Genomic DNA, 22,873 nt, shown 5'->3' on the forward strand with positions numbered 1-22,873 from the left:
ACTCTTTTCACAGACGTGTTGACGTGTTTTATTGGTCATCAGCATCGTAATTCCTGTGCAGTTTATATATTTCTATTACAGTGGCTATGAAGTGACAGTAAAGTTGACATCTTTCTCTCTTCTGACTGCCGGTATCAATCTCTCTCTATTGAGTTTTTCTAATAAAAATAAATATATTTAATGTAGTCTCTCATTCACCGCTATGGAAGTTTATGCAACTATTACGAATTCCGCTTTTGAGAAACCTGGAAATGTGAAAAGGGGCAATTGCTAGCCGCTTCGAAATTGCCTACCCTACCTTTAATTGAGAATACCAATAGTTCTAGAGCTGGCATATAAGTTAACCTTTACACTTGTGTAGTTATAAAAACACAATATAGCCTACCCTAATTGTAGTTATATTTTGGGGGGTAACCTGGATCCCTCTGCGTAAGATTCACTTATTAGGCCTACAGGTTAAAAAAATATATATATTGCCGGACCATACCCAGATTGCCCACAGGTCAAATAAAGAAGGTAAAGCCTCATGGTCGGTAATTTTTGAGAATGAAGTGCAGCATTGGCTCAGGACTACCCCCTCATTTTGACGTCGTGCTGACGCGCAGTAGTTTTGCACTCTTGTATAAAACCAACTGAAGTTGACGCGCACGGCTCCACGCTGCTGTGAATGGAGCAGAGCGTGGACTTCTCTCTATTGACCTCTGGACCCTTTTTGGCTTTAACCTAAATAAAACATCGCTACCGGCCAATGAGCTTCTTCTACACCAGGACAGCATGGTTTTTGGCCTAGACAGCGATATCTAAGATAACATATATTTACTACGCATTCGAGTGAACGTCATCTTGAGCAGCGTGGTTTTCACGTGGGAACTTCGGCGAAAACATACGCATTACGGGGCAGCCACTTCGGTTCACAAACTTTTAAGCGCTAGATAATCGCTGTGATTTATTTTTTTGCTTTTAGAAGTACTAACATTTAGCTGCTAGCCATGTCGGAGAAAATGGCATCTTTAGTATTGGAGGACGGGACAGCATTTAAAGGCCGTCTGTTCGGTGCCGTATCCTCAGTGTCTGGTGAAGTTGGTAAGTGAAATCAAAGGAAATATACTGGAAATATGTGTCCCTGTCAGCCCTATTTTCTGCCACTGCTCCTTATAATACTTGTACCTCCTGTCCTCTAACCGGAAAGTGATTCATAAATGAGATGAGCAGGAAGTAAGTTACACGTGTCTGATTTCGCGCTAAACGTTTTAAAGCGAACACTCGCCAGTAGCAACTTCTTAGGGCATTCTGGCGCCACATTTATGACATCCCAGACATTGTTTTTGGTTCAGTGGTAAATCTTTAGACAAAAGTTAGTGATCTTTTGTCTTTCCATATTATTTTTTATATGTCTACACAGTAAGAATTATGTAGTCACCATTATTTAAAATAAAATAATTTTCAATAGAAAAACGTTGTTAAAAAAGCACCTCCAATTTAGATAACTCCATTAAGTTGATCGGGGCACAACAATAGGAATTTAACTTGTCCCATTACAAAAATGTTTTACACTTTATTTTTAGCAACACTTTTTGTATGTGATTTAATAAATAAAAAAAGAACAAGTAGGCAGTGTGTCCCTGTATAAATGTTTTTCTTTGAAGGCTAATACCAATTAAATGCAAACACATTTGCAGGTCAGAGGTCTGACATGTTCATGCTCATTCATTTAGACATGAATTTTTGCAGGATATATGAATGACAAAACCTGCCTCAACCAGTAGGATAGTCATGTGATGTTAAAGAATAAAGTCATGTGATGTCAGTGATGTTAAAATTTAAATAACCTGTAAAATTTCACTGTTCTTGATACAATTTTATACCACAGCAATTCATATTCTATTAAGGCCTCTTTAGTAAGTTTAATTCTAACAAATAAAAAATAAAATAAAAACAATGGCATGTTACCACACACACACACACACACACACACACACACACACACACACACACACACACACACACATACATACATACATACATATACATGTATATGTATGTACAGTGCTATGCATAAGTTTAGACACCCATGCTAAAGTTGACTAAAAAGAGGAATAAAAAATCATCTTTTGGAAATTGAACTTAATGCCTTAATTAAAAAAATTAGGAAAAATCCAACCTTTAAGGACACCAATTTTCTTTGTGAATGAATAATGTATCGTAAATAAATAAATGTTCTTCCTTAAAATACAGGGTGCATAAGTTTGGACACCCCTATGTTAAATTCCCATAGAGGCAGGCAGATTTTTATTTTTAAGTATTTTTTTTCATTTTTTTTTTTTAGGATACTATGCATCGTGATAAAGTTCCCTTGGCCTTTGGAATTAAAATAGCCCCACATCATCACATAGCCTTCACCATACCTAGAGATTGGCATGGGGTACTTTCCATAAGATCATCTCTCAATGCAAATCAAACTAGCTATTAGGCTAACTGAAATAAAACCATGCCAATCTCTAGGTATGGTGAAGGCTATGTGATGATGTGGGGCTATTTTAATTCCAAAGGCCAAGGGAACTTTATCAGGATGCATAGTATCCGGGATCCATGAAGTAACTGGCCTTTAAAAATAAAAATCTGCCTGCCTCTATGGGAATTTAACATAGGGGTGTCCAAACTTATGCACCCTGTATTTTAAGGAAGAACATTTATTTATTTACGATGCATTTTTCATTCACAAAGAAAATTGGTGTCCTTAAAGGTTGGATTTTTCCTAATTTTTTAAATTAAGGCATTAAGTTCAGTTTCCAAAAGATGATTTTTTATTCCTCTTTTTAGTCAACTTTAGTATGGGTGTCTAAACTTATGCATAGAACTGTATATATACTGTATGTATTGATGTTTTGTACTGATGTACCAGTACTTTTGATATCCCTAAGTCATACATTGTGTGTCATTAGTTTTCCAGACAGGAATGGTGGGTTACCCAGAGGCTCTCACAGATCCCTCTTACAAGTCTCAAATACTTACTCTGACGTACCCGTTGATTGGCAATTATGGTGTTCCTGAAGATGAGGATGGAGAGTTTGGACTCAGCAAGGTTTTTTCCTTTCTTGTGTCCTCTTAATAGTCTTCTTAATAGTACATAATTCTTCTAAAACAGATTATTCTAATACTACTGGTATGGTTTCTTCTAAATGTTCCTCTTTGTGGTCTAGTGGTTTGAATCTTCCAGAATCCATGCTGCTGCTCTCATTGTTGGGGAGGTCTCAGAGAATCCCAGTCACTGGAGCTCCGCCAAGTCTCTGGATAAGTGGCTGCGAGAGCAAGGCATCCCTGGACTCCAAGGTCAGTCAGTGCAGACGTCGCTTGCTTTGCTTACGAAGTAAAGCAAGTAATTTGGTTTAGGTTTTAGCATTAATCAAAGAAACAAAAATTCTTCTTCCTGTGAAATTAGGGGTTGACACTCGAAGCTTGACCAAAAAGATCAGAGAAAAGGGAACCATGTTGGGGAAACTTGTGGTGGAAGGAACTTCAGCCAACAACATTCCGTTTGACAATCCGGACACCCGAAATCTTGTTAAAGAAGTTTCCATGAAAGTAGGTGGCTAGCTTTGATAATGTTTTCAGATCAATTTTAATATGATTTAATTTTGTTTAAAGACATTTTATTTCTTGTTATTTATGCCAACAGGAACCAAAAGTTTTTAATCCAGATGGAACAGTGAGAATCACTGCCATAGACTGTGGCATAAAATACAACCAGATCCGTTGCCTGTGCCAGAGAGGTGCCCGGGTCACCGTTGTCCCATGGGATCATCTTCTGGACTGCAATGGTGAGCCATGGTGCTGTTCTCCACATATTGTTATAAGGATCATGATTATTTTGGTCCATGTTGAAATCACAATTTAGCATGATTATTGTTGGGCGATATGATCAAAGTCTTAATCCGTGATATGAGTAATGTTATATATCAGTAAAATTATCGTTAGCCTACTTCAGCAAAAAATAATACTAGGTTGACTAATGTAGCTAAGTAAAAGATCCTTGTTACAGAAGACAAGACAGATGTTAAGAACAAATAAACTAATTACAAACAAAATAAATACAACAGAACAAAAATACAAATTAAATAAATGCTGCTTTAAGTTTTTCAGGAAGATGTACTAACAGTGGTATTCAGATAAGTAATAGCCTAAAACAGAAATTGAAAAAAGTAATCAAATGTAAAATAACACTGCATAATCTTCACTAAATACATTAAATATAGATTACTCTTTGTTAAAGTTTCGAAAGTTATTCATTCAAGAGCAGTGAGTGATTTTATCTTTGCCCTTTATTGTTTGATTAACATTAATGACACAGACTGAAGCAGTAATATTAGGCTGTTGTCACTTTAAGTGTGAATACATGGATCCAATATACTGTTACACATGCGGTTTCTTTCTCAACTGTTTACATTCACTTAAGACATAACTGACTGTTTACGAGGATATTTACCAAAACGACTTTTTTGTATGTATGCTATTTGACCGTTTAGGCGGCTTCATGCGCTTTTCATGACACGGTTTAATATCAGTCGCGTTCCGAAGTTTAACAACTTTATACTGCTTTTACAACTCACTTATTCAGGTGATTTGTATGTTAAGTTTGATTTAGGGAGGAACGAAAGCGCACGGCTGAATGTGGCAGCAGCATAATAATCGCTTTACCTCGATTATGTTTTTCATAATTGTTGGAAGCCAAAATAAAAATCAATTGCGATTAATTGCACAGCCCTAGAAGGATGTGTTTTGTTATATACATTTTAAAGATAGTGTCCTCTGCTATTTTAGAAGAATGAAAATGTTATCACTTCGGTATTGCTTCTGTTTCTCTCTAGACTTTGATGGGTTGTTCATCAGCAATGGCCCTGGCAATCCAGAGTACTGTAAAGAGACTGTAGAGAACATACGGAAGGTCGCATGTGTGGAGAATCCCAAACCTGTCTTTGGGATTTGTCTGGGCCATCAGCTGCTATCTTTGGTCATTGGTGCAAAAACATACAAAATGAAGTAAGCAATCCATTCATATTTTTCCACTTTCAGCTGAGTATTAATGCACATTTCTTATTAAAGGGAGAGTTCACTCAAAAACTAAAATTCTGTTATTTACTCACTCGTATGTCGTTCCAAACCTGCATGCATTGTTATTCTTTGGAACAATATTTTGAAGAACATTGGGAACCAAACAACATTGGAGCCCATTGACTTTCCATTGTATGGACAGAAAAAATCTTCATGTTCCACAGAAGAAAGAAAGTCATATTTTTTTTAATATATCTCTTTAATATACATTTATCCTTATATGTATTATCCATACATCAAAAGTAAAATATTTATTTCTAATGCATTTCAATGCCGTTTTAACACTTGCATCTACAGGAAAATTTTATAAAAAGGATTTTTAGAAAGTTATTATTTGAATAGTATAATGCTCTTATGTTCAAGATAAAATTTGAAAAGTCTTAATATCTTGTTCAATTTGTTCTCAGGGAAATTAGATTTTTGTAGTTAAACAAGATAGTTACAGAAAAAAATATAGGATTTTTGCAGTTTAACTGAACCAGTCACCCGTCAGTGAATTATAGTGTTTGCAGAGGAACAAAAGACTGTTTCCTTGGCCTTTTCCATGCCATTCCAGTTTTCATGAAAAACCAACATGGTGTGAAATCTAGTTTATGCTGAGCTCAGCCGTCTAGACAGGAGCCACTGCATTACTCCTGGGATAAGCGTCGTTGTTTTTCTAAGAGTCCTGGGATAGTTGCTTTGTTTGAATGCGCTCAAGGCTGTGATGCCAGTCTCAGGCATTCTTTCATGCCCTTTAATCAAAAGTGGATTGTCAGCATGTTCATTCAGAGATGGCTTATGTCTGTCAAGCAATGTATCATCTTCTTGTGAATCTTAAAAGCTACAACTTCATTCATGGTCCCCGTGTATTTTAGGTATGGTAATCGTGGCCATAACCAACCCTGCATCCATAAAGGAACAAATCGCTGTTTCATCACATCTCAGAATCATGGGTTTGCTGTGGATCCCCAGACTCTCCCAGAAGACTGGGATGTGCTCTTCACCAACGCCAATGACCAAACCAGTGAGGGGATTGTTCATAACCACAAACCACTCTTCAGGTTTGCCTTTATTTCTCATTTGTTTGTATTGTTTATATTTACATGAATACAGTAAAAATGGGTATAAATGTTTTTAATGTATTAAGTTGATGAAAATGTATATCTGTATTATCATATCTATTTATATCATTTTCAGTGTCCAGTTCCATCCTGAACACATGGCGGGTCCCACAGACCTTGTTACTCTCTTTGATGTGTTTCTGGATACAGTCAAAGATGCAAAAGATGGCAAAGCTGGAAAATCAGGTGATCTGTTATGATGTATGCCAATAAAGCTATCATAATTCTTGTTGGGTTGTTTGCATACTTGTTTGTCACTTCTGCATATGTTCCTATAATGTACTAATGTTTACATGACTAATTATTACTCAAACTGTAATCTTTTATACAGTTAAGGAAAGACTAACAGAGCACCTCACTTACCCTGGATCTCCTGACCCGGAAGCGTTTGTTCGGCCTCGTAAAGTTCTGGTTCTAGGTTCAGGAGGGCTTTCCATTGGACAGGCTGGAGAGTTTGACTATTCTGGGTCTCAGGTGAGTATCAAAGAAAAACCCTAGAGACTGTGTGGAGTGCATCTCACAAGCCAGCTGTTTATTATTGTTTTCTCAGTTTCCTCCATTATTTTGAAACTTGCTTGGTCTATGTAATAGAAGCTTCTGACTGAATATGGAAAGCCAACATTAAAGGAGAAATCTAATCATCAGTGTAACAAATTAAACCAAAATTGTTCAACTTAACAAGCATCTTTTTTTTTTTCAGGCAATAAAAGCTCTAAAAGAGGAGAACATCCAAACCATTCTTATCAACCCAAACATTGCCACAGTACAAACCTCAAAGGGCCTAGCAGACAAAGTCTACTTCCTCCCAATCACACCAGATTATGTCATGCAGGTAGGAGAAAGCTGTCCATACCAGAGTAATTCAATAGGCATTCTTTTCATGACAGATTTTGAAAACTGAAATGATGCTTTTAAGGTTTTGACTTAAGAGCTTGAAAATTTAGCTCAACCCTCCATCCTTCTACCCTTCAAATAGGTGATAAAGAACGAGCGTCCAGATGGAGTGTTGCTCACATTCGGAGGTCAGACGGCCTTGAACTGTGGTGTGGAGCTCACTAAGCAAGGAGTGTTGGAACAATACAAAGTGCGTGTGCTTGGAACCCCAGTTGCCTCCATAGAGATGACTGAAGACAGGAAGATCTTTGTGGAGAAGATGGAGGAAATCAATGAGCATGTTGCCCCCAGTGAAGCGGCCATGTCTGTTGAACAGGTTAGCTGATTAATCTACTGTACATTGGGAAATCTCATAATATTTTTATATCTAGGACTTCCAGTTATGATGATTCATTTGCAAGAGACTCGTCCTAAAATATAAAGCCTTATAATGTATTTGCATGTATAGAGACGTATTTATGAAAATGACAATAAATAAAAAATAATACATTATTATATTACATCCATATTGTGCTTTTATTACTATTAAAATGTTTAGTAAAATTTTCTCAATGTATGCTTGGTCCAACTTTTTTTGTGTTTCCGATAGGCAGTGGCTGCTGCTGAAAGACTCGGCTATCCTGTTCTGGTCCGTTCTGCGTTTGCCCTGGGTGGACTGGGTTCAGGCTTTGCCAATAATAGAGATGAAATGATCACGTTGGTTACCCAGGCCTTTGCTCATACATCACAAGTCCTGGTTGACAAATCACTTAAAGGCTGGAAGGAAATTGAGTATGAAGTGGTGCGGGACGCCTATGACAATTGTGTTACGGTACGAAGCGCCTAGAGCTGTGGTTTCCCTTTTATTCTGACATTTAGACTTGGCCTTCACATTTTACCAGTATATATTTTCCCATGTTTTCTTTTCTAAATTGAGATCTTTTCATTTAGGTTTGTAACATGGAGAATGTCGATCCTCTAGGAATCCACACTGGGGAGTCAATAGTGGTGGCTCCTAGTCAGACACTGAACGACTATGAATACAATATGCTGAGAAACACAGCCATCAAAGTTGTTCGCCACTTGGGCATTGTGGGAGAGTGCAACATTCAGTATGCCCTAAATCCTGAATCCGAGCAGGTAATTCAGTCACTTGTATCATCCAGGAATTTTAGGGAGTAGTGGTCAACCCATAATCTCATGCTTGTGTCTTGGCAGTACTACATCATTGAAGTCAACGCTCGTCTCTCACGAAGCTCTGCATTGGCCAGTAAGGCCACAGGTTACCCTCTGGCCTATGTGGCCGCTAAGCTCGGCTTGGGAATCCCTCTGCCCGTGCTCAAGTGAGTTCTTTCATTAAAATGAGCTATTATACTGAATGTAATTGTACATTTGAGTATTGTTATTTTCAAAGTTGCTTAAAAGTGACTGTTTTCCAGGAATTCAGTGACGAATTCCACTACAGCCAACTTTGAGCCTAGTCTGGATTACTGTGTAGTGAAGGTTCCTCGTTGGGATTTGAGCAAGTTCCTTAGAGTCAGCACTCAAATTGGCAGTTCCATGAAGAGCGTTGGTGAGCATCCTACATGGAAATAAATTGCAGTGGAGATCTGTATATTATAATTCTCAATATAGTGTATTTTAAATGCATAAATTAGAAATGTTGCCTAAGTACTAAAATGACAAAATAATAACAATAATAATAAATATGACAACAGCACATAATACAACTAAAATTGCAATAACAACAAAAATACAAAAAAAGCTTATTCAAGCTATTAATAAATACTATAATATTTTATAAATACTAAAATATCTCTCAAACCTGCATTTATGTTTTGGGGTTTGGTTGGGGTTACCAATTTTGCAATATTTTTTTTAAATGTTTTTTTTTTTAAATGTTTTTTTAAAAGAACATTGATTTTTAATATATATATATATATATATATTTATATAAGCTTGGCCTTTTATATTAGCATATATTACTATTAAAAGCCTTATTGCTCATTTGGTAAATGTGGTGTTAAACCTTAAGTTGATTGTTATTGTCAGAGGGCCATTTATCTTTTTAAAAGTGGTGTTTTTTTATGCATTACAGCACACATGTTGTTCAAATGGCGTTGTTTGAATTCTTTAAAAGTTTTAATTGACAAAATGGTATGTTGTGATCTCATTCAGCACTCTCTTCCATCTTAGGAGAAGTGATGGCCATCGGCCGCAGCTTTGAAGAGGCCTTCCAGAAAGCTTTGAGAATGGTGGATGAGAACTGCGTTGGGTTCGATCACACAATCAAACCAGCGTCTGAACAGGTTTGTACTGAAGATACAGATCCTCCATCTCACTCCCAAGTCAGATGCAACAAGCTGAAAAAATGATGCATGAAAACAAAATATTTTGTCTCTCAGGAGTTGCAGACACCCACAGACAAGCGTATCTTTGTTCTGGCAGCTGCGCTACGTGCCGGCTACACAGTTGAACGGCTTTATGAGCTGACCAAGATAGACCACTGGTTTCTGCATAAAATGAAGAACATTGCAGACCACGAGAAGCTTCTGGAGATGTATAATCAGGATGAGAGTGCAATGCCACCTGAGGTCATGAGGAAAGCCAAGCAGCTGGGCTTCTCTGACAAACAGATTGCCCAAGCTGTGCAAAGGTACCCAGGAAAAGTGCTCATGCAATAACTCACAGATGTAAATGCTTTCTGCGTTTGAGGTTTCTTTTGCAAAATCAAACCGTTTTGGATTTCAAAAGTTGTTTGTACAAGGAAAAGTTAAAATGGCCTGCTGTAGAACTGTAGAAGAAAAACTGTAAGGTTCCTGCTCTTTCCCCCACTGCAGCACTGAGCTGGCTGTGAGGAAGATGAGGCGAGACTGGAAGATTCTTCCGGTGGTCAAACAGATTGACACAGTGGCTGCCGAGTGGCCCGCCCACACCAACTATCTGTACCTGACCTATAATGGCTCAGAAAGCGATGTGGTCTTCGAGCAGTCCCATGTCATGGTGATCGGATCTGGGGTTTACCGCATTGGAAGCAGCGTGGAGTTTGATTGGTGTGCTGTTGGGTGTATTATGGAGCTGAGGAAGGTGAGCCCATCTGTATTAAGCGTAAAATGTGCCTTTTATGTGACTTGATAAAGCAGGAAATATAAAATCATAAATTTGTGAAATTTTTGTCTGTATTTGTGAACCAATCTATTTCACAGATGGGATACAAAACAATTATGGTGAACTACAACCCAGAAACAGTCAGCACAGATTATGATATGTGCGACAGACTGTATTTTGATGAGATCTCCTTTGAGGTAAGAGCTTAATGTGGATCTTGTTTAGCAGCAGCAGTTGTACTGATAACTGAAATATATACTTTAATCTCCTTAGAATTAGGGATGCACAATATATTGGTACCCTATCATTTAACTGCTGATATTAGAGATTTTACGCTGAAATCTTAATTCTCCATATTAATTTAGATTAATTTTAAGTCAGATTTAGATAATGGCAAAGGCAATCTTTTAAACCCTTCACAGTGTTATTAAATTAATAATGCAATCTTTTGAAAATCTCAAATTGAATATCCATATTTTATACTGTACCTTATAATGTGTGTAAAGTAGCATTTATTAATGATTAGTGCTATTTTAGTATCATTGAGATTAAGTTTTAAGTTTTAATTATTTTAGTACACCTGGTTTTAATCACAGGTGGTGATGGACATATATGAGATGGAGAACCCAGAGGGAGTTATTCTGTCCATGGGTGGACAGCTGCCCAACAACATCGCCATGTCTCTGCATAGACAGCAGTGCAGGATCCTGGGCACCTCACCTGAGTTCATTGACTCTGCAGAGAACCGCTTCAAATTCTCCAGGATGCTGGACACAATAGGAATCAGCCAGCCCCGATGGAAAGAGCTCTCTGATATTGAGGTACGTTATAAAGAGAATTCATTAAACTTTCAAGGAATACCAAGAACACTCTAAAAGTTCTTCTCTAATTGCTTGTTACTCCAAATGTCCCCATGACATTTCTTTTGTAGTCTGCAGTAGGTTTCTGCGAGACGGTGGGTTACCCCTGTTTGGTGAGGCCATCGTATGTTCTCAGCGGGGCTGCTATGAACGTTGCCTACTCAGATACTGAACTGGAAAAGTTCCTGACCAGTGCTGTTGCCGTGTCAAAGGAACACCCTGTCGTTATCTCCAAATTCATCCAGGAAGCCAAGGTTAGTGAAAAAAAAAAAAAAAAAGAGGGAGATGTTTTTACAGACTTAAGTTTTGTGGCAGTTCCAGTTCTCTGGAAAATATGTGTATATATGGAAGAGGCAGGAGTTAATTACTGGGTTAACTTAAACAGTCATTTGGTGCAAAATGAAACATTGCTTGTTTGAACAGGTTTTTAACCACTGTCATCACCTGAGCTGTGAACTTCATTCCTTGCCAAAAGTCTTATTTTGCTTTTACAGTTGCTCAAGTTGGGAATGGAAGAGAGAGATTGTATGAAAACTTAGTTAGGCATGCGCAATATTTCTTTGGATATTAATTTTGAGTCTAATGCCTAAATTCACTTTTAAAATATACTTTTTTCTTCTTCTTTTTTAGACCAAATATTATAGAATTTGAATATCAGCCATTTATTGGTTTCAACCAAAAAATAAAAATAATCAGCCATAATTGTAATGTCTGTGCATCCTAATAATAGTGTCATTCTACTATCATTCACATACATTAGTTTTTATTAATATTTGATTTCTTTTATTTTTATATCTTCAGTTTTCATTTTAATTTTAGTTTCAGTAATTTTTTTTTTTTTTTATGTATTTCTATTTAGCATTCATTTATTTTTATTAATTGTTGTTGTACTTGTTCCGTGAATTTATATTTTATTTCAGCTTTTTGCGGTACTGCTGTGTAAGCTATTGTGGTGGCAAGCTTTGTGCACTTAATTTTGTGATTATGTGATATATGGCCATCAGGAAATAGATGTGGATGCCGTGGCCTGTGATGGGGTGGTCATTGCCATAGCTGTGTCTGAGCATGTGGAGAACGCAGGGGTGCATTCTGGAGATGCCACACTGGTGACTCCCCCTCAGGACATCAACCAGAAAACCATGGAGCGCATTAAGATGATCGTTCACGCTATCGGCCAGGAGCTTCAGGTTACCGGCCCCTTCAACCTGCAGCTCATTGCCAAGGTGTTTAATTTTAATTGTATTTAATAGCTAGGAAGAGTATGTTTCAAAATATTGCTGCTGAAACTAAATTGCATGTGTTTGTCAACAGGATGATCAGCTGAAAGTGATAGAATGCAATGTGCGAGTTTCACGCTCCTTCCCTTATGTGTCCAAAACACTTGGTGTCGATCTTGTTGCCCTAGCAACAAGAGTCATTTTGGGAGAGGAAGTTGAGGCTGTTGGGCTGATGAAGGGGACTGGCATTGTGGGAGTTAAGGTAATGAGCTTCACAATGTCTGTTAACTCTTGATGATGTCTGTTTTTGAAGGGAATACTTGAACTGAACTATCCCAGTGTTTTCCAAGATCTACATTAGCTTGATCTGTGTGTGGCCCTCAGGTTCCTCAGTTCTCCTTCTCACGGCTGGCTGGAGCAGATGTGGTTTTGGGTGTTGAAATGACCAGCACTGGAGAAGTGGCCTGCTTTGGGGAGAACCGATATGAGGCCTATCTAAAAGCCATGCTCAGCACCGGCTTCAAAATCCCTAAAAAGAATATTCTCCTCTCTATTGGTAGTTACAAGGTAACGAGATACTTTACAGCATGACTCAGTTGACTCACTTGAGTTTGGTTGCGTATAAGTCCACTTTTTTAATGTCCTTCCCTAGCTAACTTTCCTCTGTCGTTCACTTGGATGTATGTCATTGCTTACGTTGCACGAGTGCCCACTACTGGCGGAACGCTTTGAATTGGTTTTAAATGGAACACCCTAAACCCTTGATCTCTTGGAATCCGCTATGGAGCGGATTTATTTTTATTTTTTGTTTTCTTTAAGAGTTTGTTTTATGCACCATTCTATTGGCCTTTATGCTTGTGTAATTTTTTTAATTCTTGCCTACAACCCAGTCATGTTGCATTGTCTGGTTATTTAAAATAAGTTATTTTGTGTTCAAAAGAAGAAACTCATATAGGTTTGGAACAACTTGAGGAAGTGAGTAATGACAGAATTAAAATTTTTAGGTGAACGATCCCTTTAAGCAATTGGGCTTCAAACAAATCACATCCTAGCAACCTCCCAGATCACATTAGCAACTGCATATCAGCACATTTAAAACCACTTGGAACACATTAGCAACTACATAGCAACACCCAGGAATGCTGTATTATAGTGGAGCACGTTTTGCACATTCACTCTCACTTTCTTTAGAGAATGTATAAATCAAGTTTCTGATTGTAATGGAAAAAAATTATTCATTTTAAATTCTTTCAGAATAAAAGCGAGCTTCTGCCTACAGTCCAGACTTTGGAGAGTTTGGGTTATAACTTGTATGCCAGTGTAGGCACCGCTGACTATTACACTGAACATGGAATAAAGGTACCGTGGAATAACACAACATACCCTAACTTAAATGTCTAGTGCTTAACTTTTTTTAAAAAGTGTTTGAGCTGGCAAAATATGCTGTTTTACTATTCCAGTTGTTTATCTGTCTCTGATCAGGTGATGGCAGTGGACTGGCCTTTTGAAGAGGAGAGTGACTGCCATAATAAGGACAAACAGAGGAACATCATGGACTATTTAGAGGAGAACCATTTTGACTTGGTCATTAATCTGTCTATGAGGAACTCTGGTGGAAGACGCTTGTCCTCCTTTGTGACTAAAGGTTACCGCACTCGTCGAATGGCCATTGACTACTCCGTACCACTCATCACTGACATCAAATGCACCAAGCTGTTTGTTCAGGTGAGCAGTGACACTCTCACACTGCTGACGACCCCACAAAGTAAAAAAAAAATGTATTCGCTTTGAAATCAACTACATGCTGTTAACTTGTACCCATAAAAATGTAAAGATTGAAATGTATGTGGGATTGGCAGGCGCTGGGGCAAATTGGTCGGGCTCCTCGTGTAAAGACTCATGTAGACAGCATGACTTCACAGAAACTCATCCGTTTACCTGGTGAGTATGTCTTTTCAGATGTTATTTTTTTAATTTGTCAAAACATAAATTATGGTGGTTGATGCCATTCATACTTGTATGTCGAAAGGTTTGATTGATGTCCATGTGCATCTGCGGGAGCCTGGTGCCACCCATAAAGAGGACTTCTCTTCGGGCACAGCTGCCGCCTTGGCTGGAGGAATCACCATGGTGTGCGCCATGCCCAACACTAACCCTGCAATCATTGACCCCAGCTCCTTCACTGTTGCACAGAAGGTAACATCAACACATTACAGATTTGGTTGGTTATTAACATGAAAACAAATGGGGAAGTTGTGTTTATGGACTATTTTTCTGTCATGAATATGTCAAGCTTGCCAAAGCTGGGTGCCGCTGTGATTATGCTCTTTTCGTGGGGGCGTCCTCTGACAACGCTACACTACTTCCGTCCATTGCAAGCTCTACAGCTGGTCTGAAGATGTACTTGAATGACACATACTCCACTTTAAAAATGGACAATGTTTCTCTGTGGATGGAGGTAAGGAGACCTGAGGAGGCTGAGGAAACCTGTTTGACAAGTTTCATTTTAATTTATTATATTTTTATTTTAAATACATGTAGTTTTTATTTAAAATAAAATAATTTTATTTTAAACTTGATTTATTATATTATTATTTTAAATACAAAATGCATATAAAGTAAAAGCATAAATATATTTGGTTTAAATTGTTACATTTATTTTAAATACATCTTTGCTTTGAATATTTTTTTTCTTATTTTTTACTTGGTGATGCAATTTTTCATGTCACATCTTAAGTATCATTTTCTTTGCATGCAGCACTTTGAAAAGTGGCCAAAGCACTTGCCCATTGTGGCACATGCTGAGAAGCAGACAGTGGCGGCAATCTTGATGGTAGCACAGCTGTATCAGAGACCTGTTCATATTTGCCATATTGCCAAGAAAGAAGAGGTAAGAATCCTTGTTATTTGTGGTGGTTTAACAACTGCATTTTATTTTACCTTCATGGTCAAGCTTTCATCCAGTTTCTTTACATGTTCCTGTGATTTGTAACCAACCAAAATTATGCATTGTTTCTCAGATTCTGATCATTCGAGCTGCTAAACAAAAGGGTATCCAGGTGACGTGTGAAGTGGCACCTCACCATCTCTTCCTGTGTGAAGATAATGTGCCTGCCATTGGGAACGGCAGAGCACAAGTGCGGCCCATGTTGGGTACACGTGAGGACATGGAGGCGTTGTGGGAAAATCTAGACATCATTGACTGTTTCGCAACAGACCACGGTAATAATAGGATCAGATTTCTCTGCTATGCCTCACATGTAAAGGCAAATACAGACCTTCGGCCTGTTCTTTCCCTAGTGTTCTATATCTTTTCTAATTTATTAGACATATATACCTTCCTGTGGTTGATAAAAAAAAATAATAAAAAAAAACACACATAGGCTTTCAAGCTATCCCCAGTCCTACAAGCTGGCACAGTCCTACACGATAATCTATTATAATTGGCTTAGTTTTTTAGTTCAAAATACACCTTCAAATCCCATTTCAAACTATCCTGACGTTGAAGCTAATTAGACTTTTAAGTATTTTACCCTTTAAAATACTAATGTACTCAAAGTTTAAAATGTGTTAGTATTTTTCTACATAAGGGCTAATTAAACCCTTTTTGTTGTCAGGCGTACATGTACAATACCTTTTAAAAGTTTAGGGTTGGTAGGGTTGCATTTATTAAAAAAACAAACAAAAAAAAAAAAACAGTAATTTTGTGAAATTTATTATTTACAATAACTTTTTCCTATGAATTTTGAAAACAGTTGTGCTGCTTAATGTTTTTGAGAAAACAGTGATACTTTTTCAGCATTCTTTGATGAAAGGAAAGTTAAAAAGAACAACATTTATTTAAAATAGAAATATCTTGTGACTATTTAAAAGTTCTTTTGATCAATTTAATGCAACATTGCTGTATTAACTTCTTTCTTTTTTTACTTTTACTGCCCCCAAACTTGATTGGTTGTGACATCAATTTATGATGGCCACATCATAAATTTTTCTTGGACAGTTATATTAAGTATATATATTTTTTGCAGCCCCTCATTCAGTAGAGGAGAAGAACTCTGAGAAACCACCTCCAGGTTACCCGGGTCTGGAGACCATGCTTCCTCTGCTGCTCACAGCTGTCAGCGAGGGTCGCCTTACCATTGACGACATCATCAAGAGGCTCTACGAAAACCCCAGCAGAATATTCTCTCTTCCTGCTCAAGAAGACACTTATGTTGAGGTATTTCAGAGTTACAAAGTTCAGATAGTAAATTGCTGCCTGGAAACTTAAAATATTTTCAATTTACAAAGTGATGCTTGAATTTTTCAGGTGGACCTGGAGCAAGAGTGGACTATTCCAAAGCACATGCAATTCACCAAGTCAAAGTGGACGCCATTCGAGGGCATGAAAGTGAAGGGAAAGGTCATGAGGGTGGTGCTCAGAGGAGAGTTGGCCTATATTGATGGACAGGTAAAGAGCTAATGCTTGTATACACTACCATTCAAAATGTTGGGGTCAGTAAGATATAGATGTGTATAATCGTGTTGTGTGTGTGCCAGCTAAATTTGTCTGGAGCACATGCTCATCATTTTCTAGGTTTAATCGTTCCTCTTTCTCTTAAGGTGTTTGTACCTCCAGGTTATGGTCAGGATGTGAAGACATGGTCAACAGCCCCGGCAGGTACAACCGAGGTGATAAAGGATGCTTCTAAGGTAACATTCCATAAATGTTCAACACCCTGAACATGCATTGTTCACAGTTCAGCTCTTGCTTTTTGATGTGTACTGGTTAACAAATAATCATGCTTGTTCATACAGCGTGTGAGTGAGGCAATAACTCCTGAGCGCCCCCGTCAGGCAACATCTGTTGATGTGGTGCGGAGCCGTGCCCCGAGCCCACGCCGTTCAGCTGGGGATGGACGCTTCATTCTCCCTCCTCGGATCCACCACGCATCTGATCCTGGTTTTCCTCCAGGTACTATGGGCCTGCAGTGTATTCGCTCAGAGATTGTGCATGAGTTTGTGTGCCAAATGAACCACTGTACTGACAGTGATCGGTTAACAATTACTTTTTTATTTTTGTAAGACAATCTATGAAATTCAGGCAGTGCTTCACTTGGACAATGGCAGTATTTGTTTGCTAGCATTAGTCATTTGTTTGTTTGTTTGTCTGTTTGAGCTTGCATGTCCCATAAACTTGGTTCAGCTGAACTATTTGCTAATCTAAATTCACATTTCAAGCAAGACATGTTTTTGATATGCAGGTTTCAAAAGATCTACCATACAGCGCCAAAAGGCATTGGGTAACGTCCATGTGATGTGTATAGTTTCATCAAATCAGTATGTCTCATGATTCTGCAACTGTGTCTGAATTCATTCATATCTGTTTTTTCCATCTTCCTTATTTTCATTCATTCAAGGTCATTTAAGACAATTGGATGCATGCAAAATACTGCTAAAGCCAGATTTTTAGAAGTTATTAATTTGGTGATTTTTACATTTAACATATTATGCTGGGATAAGGCAGATAATTAAAAATGTGTGTTAGAAATTAAACTATGAAAATTTAATGTGACTATTTTAGTGACCAACATGATCACGGTTTTGTTAATGTGCTGGAAATGTTTAAAAGTTACTGATACACACACTGAAATCATTTCACCAAGTCTTAAATCGAAATACAAATAAAATTAGCATCACTAATGCACTTTGTTTGCATGAAAATGCATTTATTATAATAATAATAATAATAACAACACAGGCCGGGTTTCAAATGAACAAAAACATTTTTAGTTGAGTGAGTGACTTGAAACATAACTTATCTACTAACTTGCTTAGTGCTGGACAGTATTTACCTGGAGTTTTTCAAATCGTGGTAATCAAACACAGTTTTAATAATTAAAATATGAAAGGGTAATTTTATCGTGGTTTATCCTCATCCCTAGTGTGCAATATCCTTGACTCGCCTTTAAGAGGAGTGTTGCTTTATATTATTAATAAGCTATCTAAAAAGCAATTTCAGTTTTCCAGCTTTCAAACCATTTTTTTGGAAAACTAAAACTAAAACTTTTACAAAGTTCATTGGCAATTAATGAAAAACGTAGTTATAATTGTACAGTTACTAATCGATTTCTACTTTGTGCCTCAACGTTCGAACAGCTGAAGAGGAGGTGTCATTTAGAGCACCGTATGATACAGGTTTGACATTTGTAGTGATGTTTACCAGAGCTTTGCCACCCTCACCTTGTGTTTTCTCTGCCAATCTGTTTTTTCTTGGATTTATTTCATGGGCATATTTTAGCCTTTACACAATCATAATCAAAACAAGACATGATGGTCTATTTATCTGTGTTGCCTGTGCTTTGCTTGCATGCTGTTCCTTGTGTTCTCAATGAGCTCTTATGCAGTGTCCTGTTTATTGGTGTAAAGTGAGATTGACTGCTACACACGGCAGTGAAATATTGTGTGCTGATTGTGACGTTCTTTTGCTTCCATTATCAGAATTGGCTCCTCCAGCAGAGCCATACGCGCACCCTCCTCCCCTGGCCAGGATCCTGTCACCTCAAGCTGGGCAGCAGCAGATCCTGCCCCACCCCCAGACCTCCCCGCTGCTGCACCCGCTGGTGGGCCAGCACATCCTGTCCGTGCGCCAGTTCAGCAAGGAACAGGTGACGACATGTTATCTATCCTGTGTCGAGTCCAGAAATATTGCTTTTGTGCATGTAAAAGAATTGTATTTACAGTGGCTCATCAATCTTTCCTGTCTGTCTTGGGATTTCAGATGTCACACTTGTTCAATGTGGCACATACTCTTCGTCTCATGGTGCAGAAAGAGAGACCCTTGGATATTTTGAAGGTACACTGACTATTAGTAAAAAAAAAAAACTGCCACTTATTTTTATTTTAAATATCAAGTGAAATTTGTTAATAACAGAAATGTAGTCAATTTGAGAGAGTCTGAATCTGGTTCTTTTCTATGAATGTCAAAAAGATTCAAATCCGCTCATGATTTGTTAGTTAGAATCAGTCTATTGACTCAATTGTCGACTGAATCGGTCAGAGTGGTTCTTGACTTGTTGAATCACGTCAATACTTTCATCAGGTCCATCTCGAATTGAAAACTCGGAGAACTAATGGTTCATGAGACTTAAATCGGTATAATAATAACTAACTGCTTATTCATGTTAAATATACACATTCACAGAGTTCTGTCATAAGATACTTTAAAATGTGCACAAAAAGTAGTATTGTTATTAAATACTCTACTGTTGAACTATTTGGATTCTGTAGGGAAATTTTTTTTGGAAATAAATTAATACTTTTATTCAGCAAGAACACATTAAATTGATTAAAAGTAACCGTAAAGAAATGTATAATGTTACAAAAGACTTATTTTTTAAATAAATGAAAATCAGCATATTAGAATGATTTCTGAAGGATCATGTGACTGAAGACTGGAGTAATTGATGCAAACAATTTTTAGCTTTGCCATCACAGGAATTAATTAAAATAGAAAACAAATTGTAATCATATTTCACAATATTACTGTTTTTAATGTATTTTTGATAAAAAAAATGCAGAACAAAAAAAAGAGAACATTTCCAAAACATTAAATCTTATCAACCCTAATATTTTGAATGGTAGATTTAGGATTGGTTATTTGCTTCAAGGTGGGTGGTGGGTCTCGTACTAAAATAATTGTTAATAGAATCATTAATGAACAAAGTAGAATGAGCAGATTGGACCTTGATTCAACCGGGCCTGTAGACCACATTATCTTTTGATTTTTGATGGTGTAATTCGGTCCAATAGCAGAATAGATGTCACTGGTGGATTTGTAGTTTATTACAGCCCATTTTGAGCATTACATAAACCTCCCCCAGCAGGAGTATTTAACTGCTCAAGTCAGCAGCAGTCTGGAGTCAGGATGGTGTTCAATCTGGCAGTGACGTGTCACAGTTTGAAGTAGATCTCTTCCTTTAGAAATGGGCATCTGTGGCCCTTGGAAACAGAACCTTTTGCAGAAGGAGATCAAATTAACATAGATGGAATAAGTTCTTGTAAACTCTTCATTTAATTTTGTTCTGCTCCTCTTCTCCCAGGGTAAAGTCATGGCCTCCATGTTCTACGAGGTGAGCACTCGCACCAGTAGTTCGTTCGCAGCAGCCATGCAGCGTCTGGGAGGTTCAGTGGTGCATTTCAGCGAGTCCACATCCTCCACACAGAAGGGCGAGTCTCTGGCCGACTCCGTTCACACCATGAGCTGCTATGCTGATGTCATTGTTCTGCGCCACCCCATACCTGGAGCTGTAGAAGTGAGCCACATGTTAATGATTTGTTTTCTTTAAATGTACCGTTGAAAAGTTTTAATGTTTTTGAAAAGTCTCTTACGCTCACCAGCAAGTATCATTTATTTGATACTGTTAAAACAGTAATATTGTGAAATTATCACAATTTAACATTTTCTTTGAGAAGTCAAGTCATTCTGATATGCTGATTTGATGATCAAGACAAATTTCTCATGATCGATTTTGGAAACGATTGTGCTGCTTAATATTTTTGTGGAAATCGGGATAGTTTTTTTTTTTTTTTTATAGAAAGTTCAAAAGACGAGCATTTATTTGAAATGGAAATCTTATGTAACATTATAAATGTCTTTACTGTCACTTTTGAGGAATTGAATGCATCTTCTATGAATAAAAATATACATTTGTAAAAAATAAAATAAAAAAACACGATATGATGATAGTGAACTTTTGATAAGGAGAGTTTTAAGACATGACATCTAAATTGACTATTTTCTTCATAAATATTCCTTGCTTGTTTGTGCACAATTCCTCCGTGCATGTTTTCTAAAAGTATTATTATTATATTTCATCATAAAAATTTAATTATTTTTGTGTTTGTTAAAAAAATGTATTGATTTGTACCTCAGTTTAAACTGAAATGTGCTTCTGGTTTGTAGAGTGCAGCAAGGCATTGTCGGCGGCCGGTGATCAACGCTGGTGATGGAGTCGGAGAACATCCCACTCAGGCCCTTCTGGATATCTTTACGATCCGAGAGGAGCTGGGAACAGTCAATGGCATGACTGTGAGTTCACGTGGGAAAAATATTCTGTCTTCTCCAATTTCTGTTCCACTAGCATCACCAAACAGAAACCAACAAACTGAGAATCCCATCTCAAACTCGCTCTCAAAGTTGAGCCAATGTTGCTGTGTTGTTCTGGACGAGATGCTCAGTTTTTATGACTTTAATAACTTTCTTGTTCTAATTTTTGGATCTTTTTTCTTAAATCTCAGATTACCATGGTTGGTGATCTGAAACATGGCCGTACTGTGCATTCTCTGGCTAGACTTCTCACTCAATACAGGATCAATTTGCGCTACGTGGCCCCCAAAAACCTCACCATGCCCGCTGAGATCATTGACTTTGTGGCCTCTAAAGGCATTAAACAGGTGCGTCACAATCAAAAATATGTATTCAGGAGTGGACTGTTACTTGGGTGCTTAATATTTGCATTTCTGCATTTCCCTTAAATGTGTCCACAGGAGGAGTTTAACAGCATTGAAGAGGCCCTCCCAGATACTGACGTCCTGTACATGACGAGAATACAGAAGGAGCGATTCGCCTCTGAAGAAGAGTACAAAGCGGTGGGTGAATTTTCTGATGAGAACATCGCATCTTTTATGTCTTAAACATCATGACGTTTTTGTAAACGATTGACTTTTTCTGACAGTGTTTCGGGCAGTTCATCCTAACCCCACATATCATGACGGGAGCCAAAAGGAAGATGGTGGTCATGCATCCTCTTCCCAGAGTCAATGAGATCAGGTTTGCTATTCTCAGTTCAAAGCGTCAGGTTAAAATCAAATTTTCAGGAGGAGTGTTAAGGCAAATATCGGAAGTTACATAAACTGGAGTGCTGAATACAAAGTTTTATTTGTAGTCTCTTGTAATCCTATTTTGTTTTCAGTGCGGAGGTGGACACGGATCCTCGAGCTGCTTATTTTCGGCAGGCGGAGAATGGGATGTATATTCGGATGGCACTTCTGGCTACTGTGCTGGGTCGGTGAAAGGACCGTCATGGTTTAGTCTTGGACATTTGGCATTAAAGGGAAATTTTTTTTTGCCAACGTACGGATTCTATGACTATTGTTTATTCTGTGTACCCTCTGTTTAGCTCCAGTAGGTGTAATTTTTGAGGGGAAGTACCCAGATTTGTTGTTCCTTTCAGTATTGACAAAATTCCATATACTGACTATTTGATATAAATTAATGCAACCACAGTGGAGTGTGGTTAACCTAGTTTCATCCTGAATATCTGAGATCATTACATTAATGTGGCACTCTAGAATAGATCAGTTGATCAGTTTCGTTTCACTTTAGAGTTAGAAAAATCTTGCAAACATAGAAACAATTTTACTACTACATGTCTTACTATTATAATTGTTGTTTGTTGTGCATTTACAACAGTACTGACATCACGTTCATTCTGACATTCCATTTGGAGACCAGACTTTTGATACTCAATCCTTTTGGTGCTTTTGGTGCTTCAAGTTTCATTAACTTTTGTAATTGTATTTTTAGTAAATAAAAAAAAATTGCAATCTCAGACCTTTCTCT

General features: G+C 37.7%; 1 protein-coding gene across 3 annotated transcripts; it reads left to right on the top strand.

The window, feature by feature from the left end:
- Window positions 1-498: 498 nt before the first annotated feature.
- cad (carbamoyl-phosphate synthetase 2, aspartate transcarbamylase, and dihydroorotase) lies at window positions 499-22,862 on the top strand. 3 transcript variants are annotated; one of them, XM_084431791.1, is made up of 45 exons: window positions 499-1,083; window positions 2,943-3,082; window positions 3,201-3,330; window positions 3,440-3,582; window positions 3,677-3,818; window positions 4,866-5,037; window positions 5,967-6,152; window positions 6,289-6,398; window positions 6,544-6,686; window positions 6,913-7,044; window positions 7,189-7,422; window positions 7,696-7,917; window positions 8,037-8,225; window positions 8,304-8,428; window positions 8,525-8,658; window positions 9,282-9,394; window positions 9,491-9,741; window positions 9,926-10,172; window positions 10,292-10,390; window positions 10,790-11,014; window positions 11,125-11,307; window positions 12,058-12,276; window positions 12,365-12,532; window positions 12,655-12,837; window positions 13,525-13,629; window positions 13,753-13,995; window positions 14,130-14,211; window positions 14,300-14,466; window positions 14,564-14,728; window positions 15,029-15,160; window positions 15,291-15,492; window positions 16,299-16,489; window positions 16,580-16,720; window positions 16,873-16,962; window positions 17,068-17,224; window positions 17,514-17,552; window positions 18,409-18,447; window positions 18,751-18,917; window positions 19,031-19,105; window positions 20,352-20,564; window positions 21,215-21,340; window positions 21,550-21,705; window positions 21,799-21,900; window positions 21,987-22,081; window positions 22,224-22,861. In XM_084431791.1, exons 1-45 carry the CDS (start codon window positions 990-992, stop codon window positions 22,321-22,323), a joined length of 6,771 nt encoding a protein of 2,256 aa, XP_084287917.1. In that variant the 5' UTR covers window positions 499-989; the 3' UTR covers window positions 22,324-22,861. The 3 variants fall into 3 exon arrangements, with proteins under 3 accessions (XP_084287917.1, XP_084287915.1, XP_084287916.1); XM_084431789.1 differs by lacking the exon at window positions 17,514-17,552 and having other exon boundaries at window positions 22,224-22,862; XM_084431790.1 differs by lacking the exons at window positions 17,514-17,552; window positions 18,409-18,447 and having other exon boundaries at window positions 22,224-22,862.
- Window positions 22,863-22,873: the final 11 nt, after the last annotated feature.

This window comes from Rutilus rutilus (genome assembly GCF_951802725.1).
Source record: "Rutilus rutilus genome assembly, chromosome: 15".
Lineage (NCBI taxonomy): Eukaryota > Metazoa > Chordata > Actinopteri > Cypriniformes > Leuciscidae > Rutilus > Rutilus rutilus.

What these genes read in the sequence shown, in the direction of transcription:
- cad (XM_084431791.1), top strand. Translation starts at nt 990, where the DNA reads ATGTCGGAGAAAATGGCATCTTTAGTATTGGAGGACGGGACAGCATTT. An exon ending in CGGCCATGTCTGTTGAACAG is followed by an intron (nt 7,423 to 7,695) that starts GTTAGCTGATTA and finishes TGTTTCCGATAG; the next exon opens with GCAGTGGCTGCTGCTGAAAG. An exon ending in CTGAAGAAGAGTACAAAGCG is followed by an intron (nt 21,901 to 21,986) that starts GTGGGTGAATTT and finishes TTTTTCTGACAG; the next exon opens with TGTTTCGGGCAGTTCATCCT.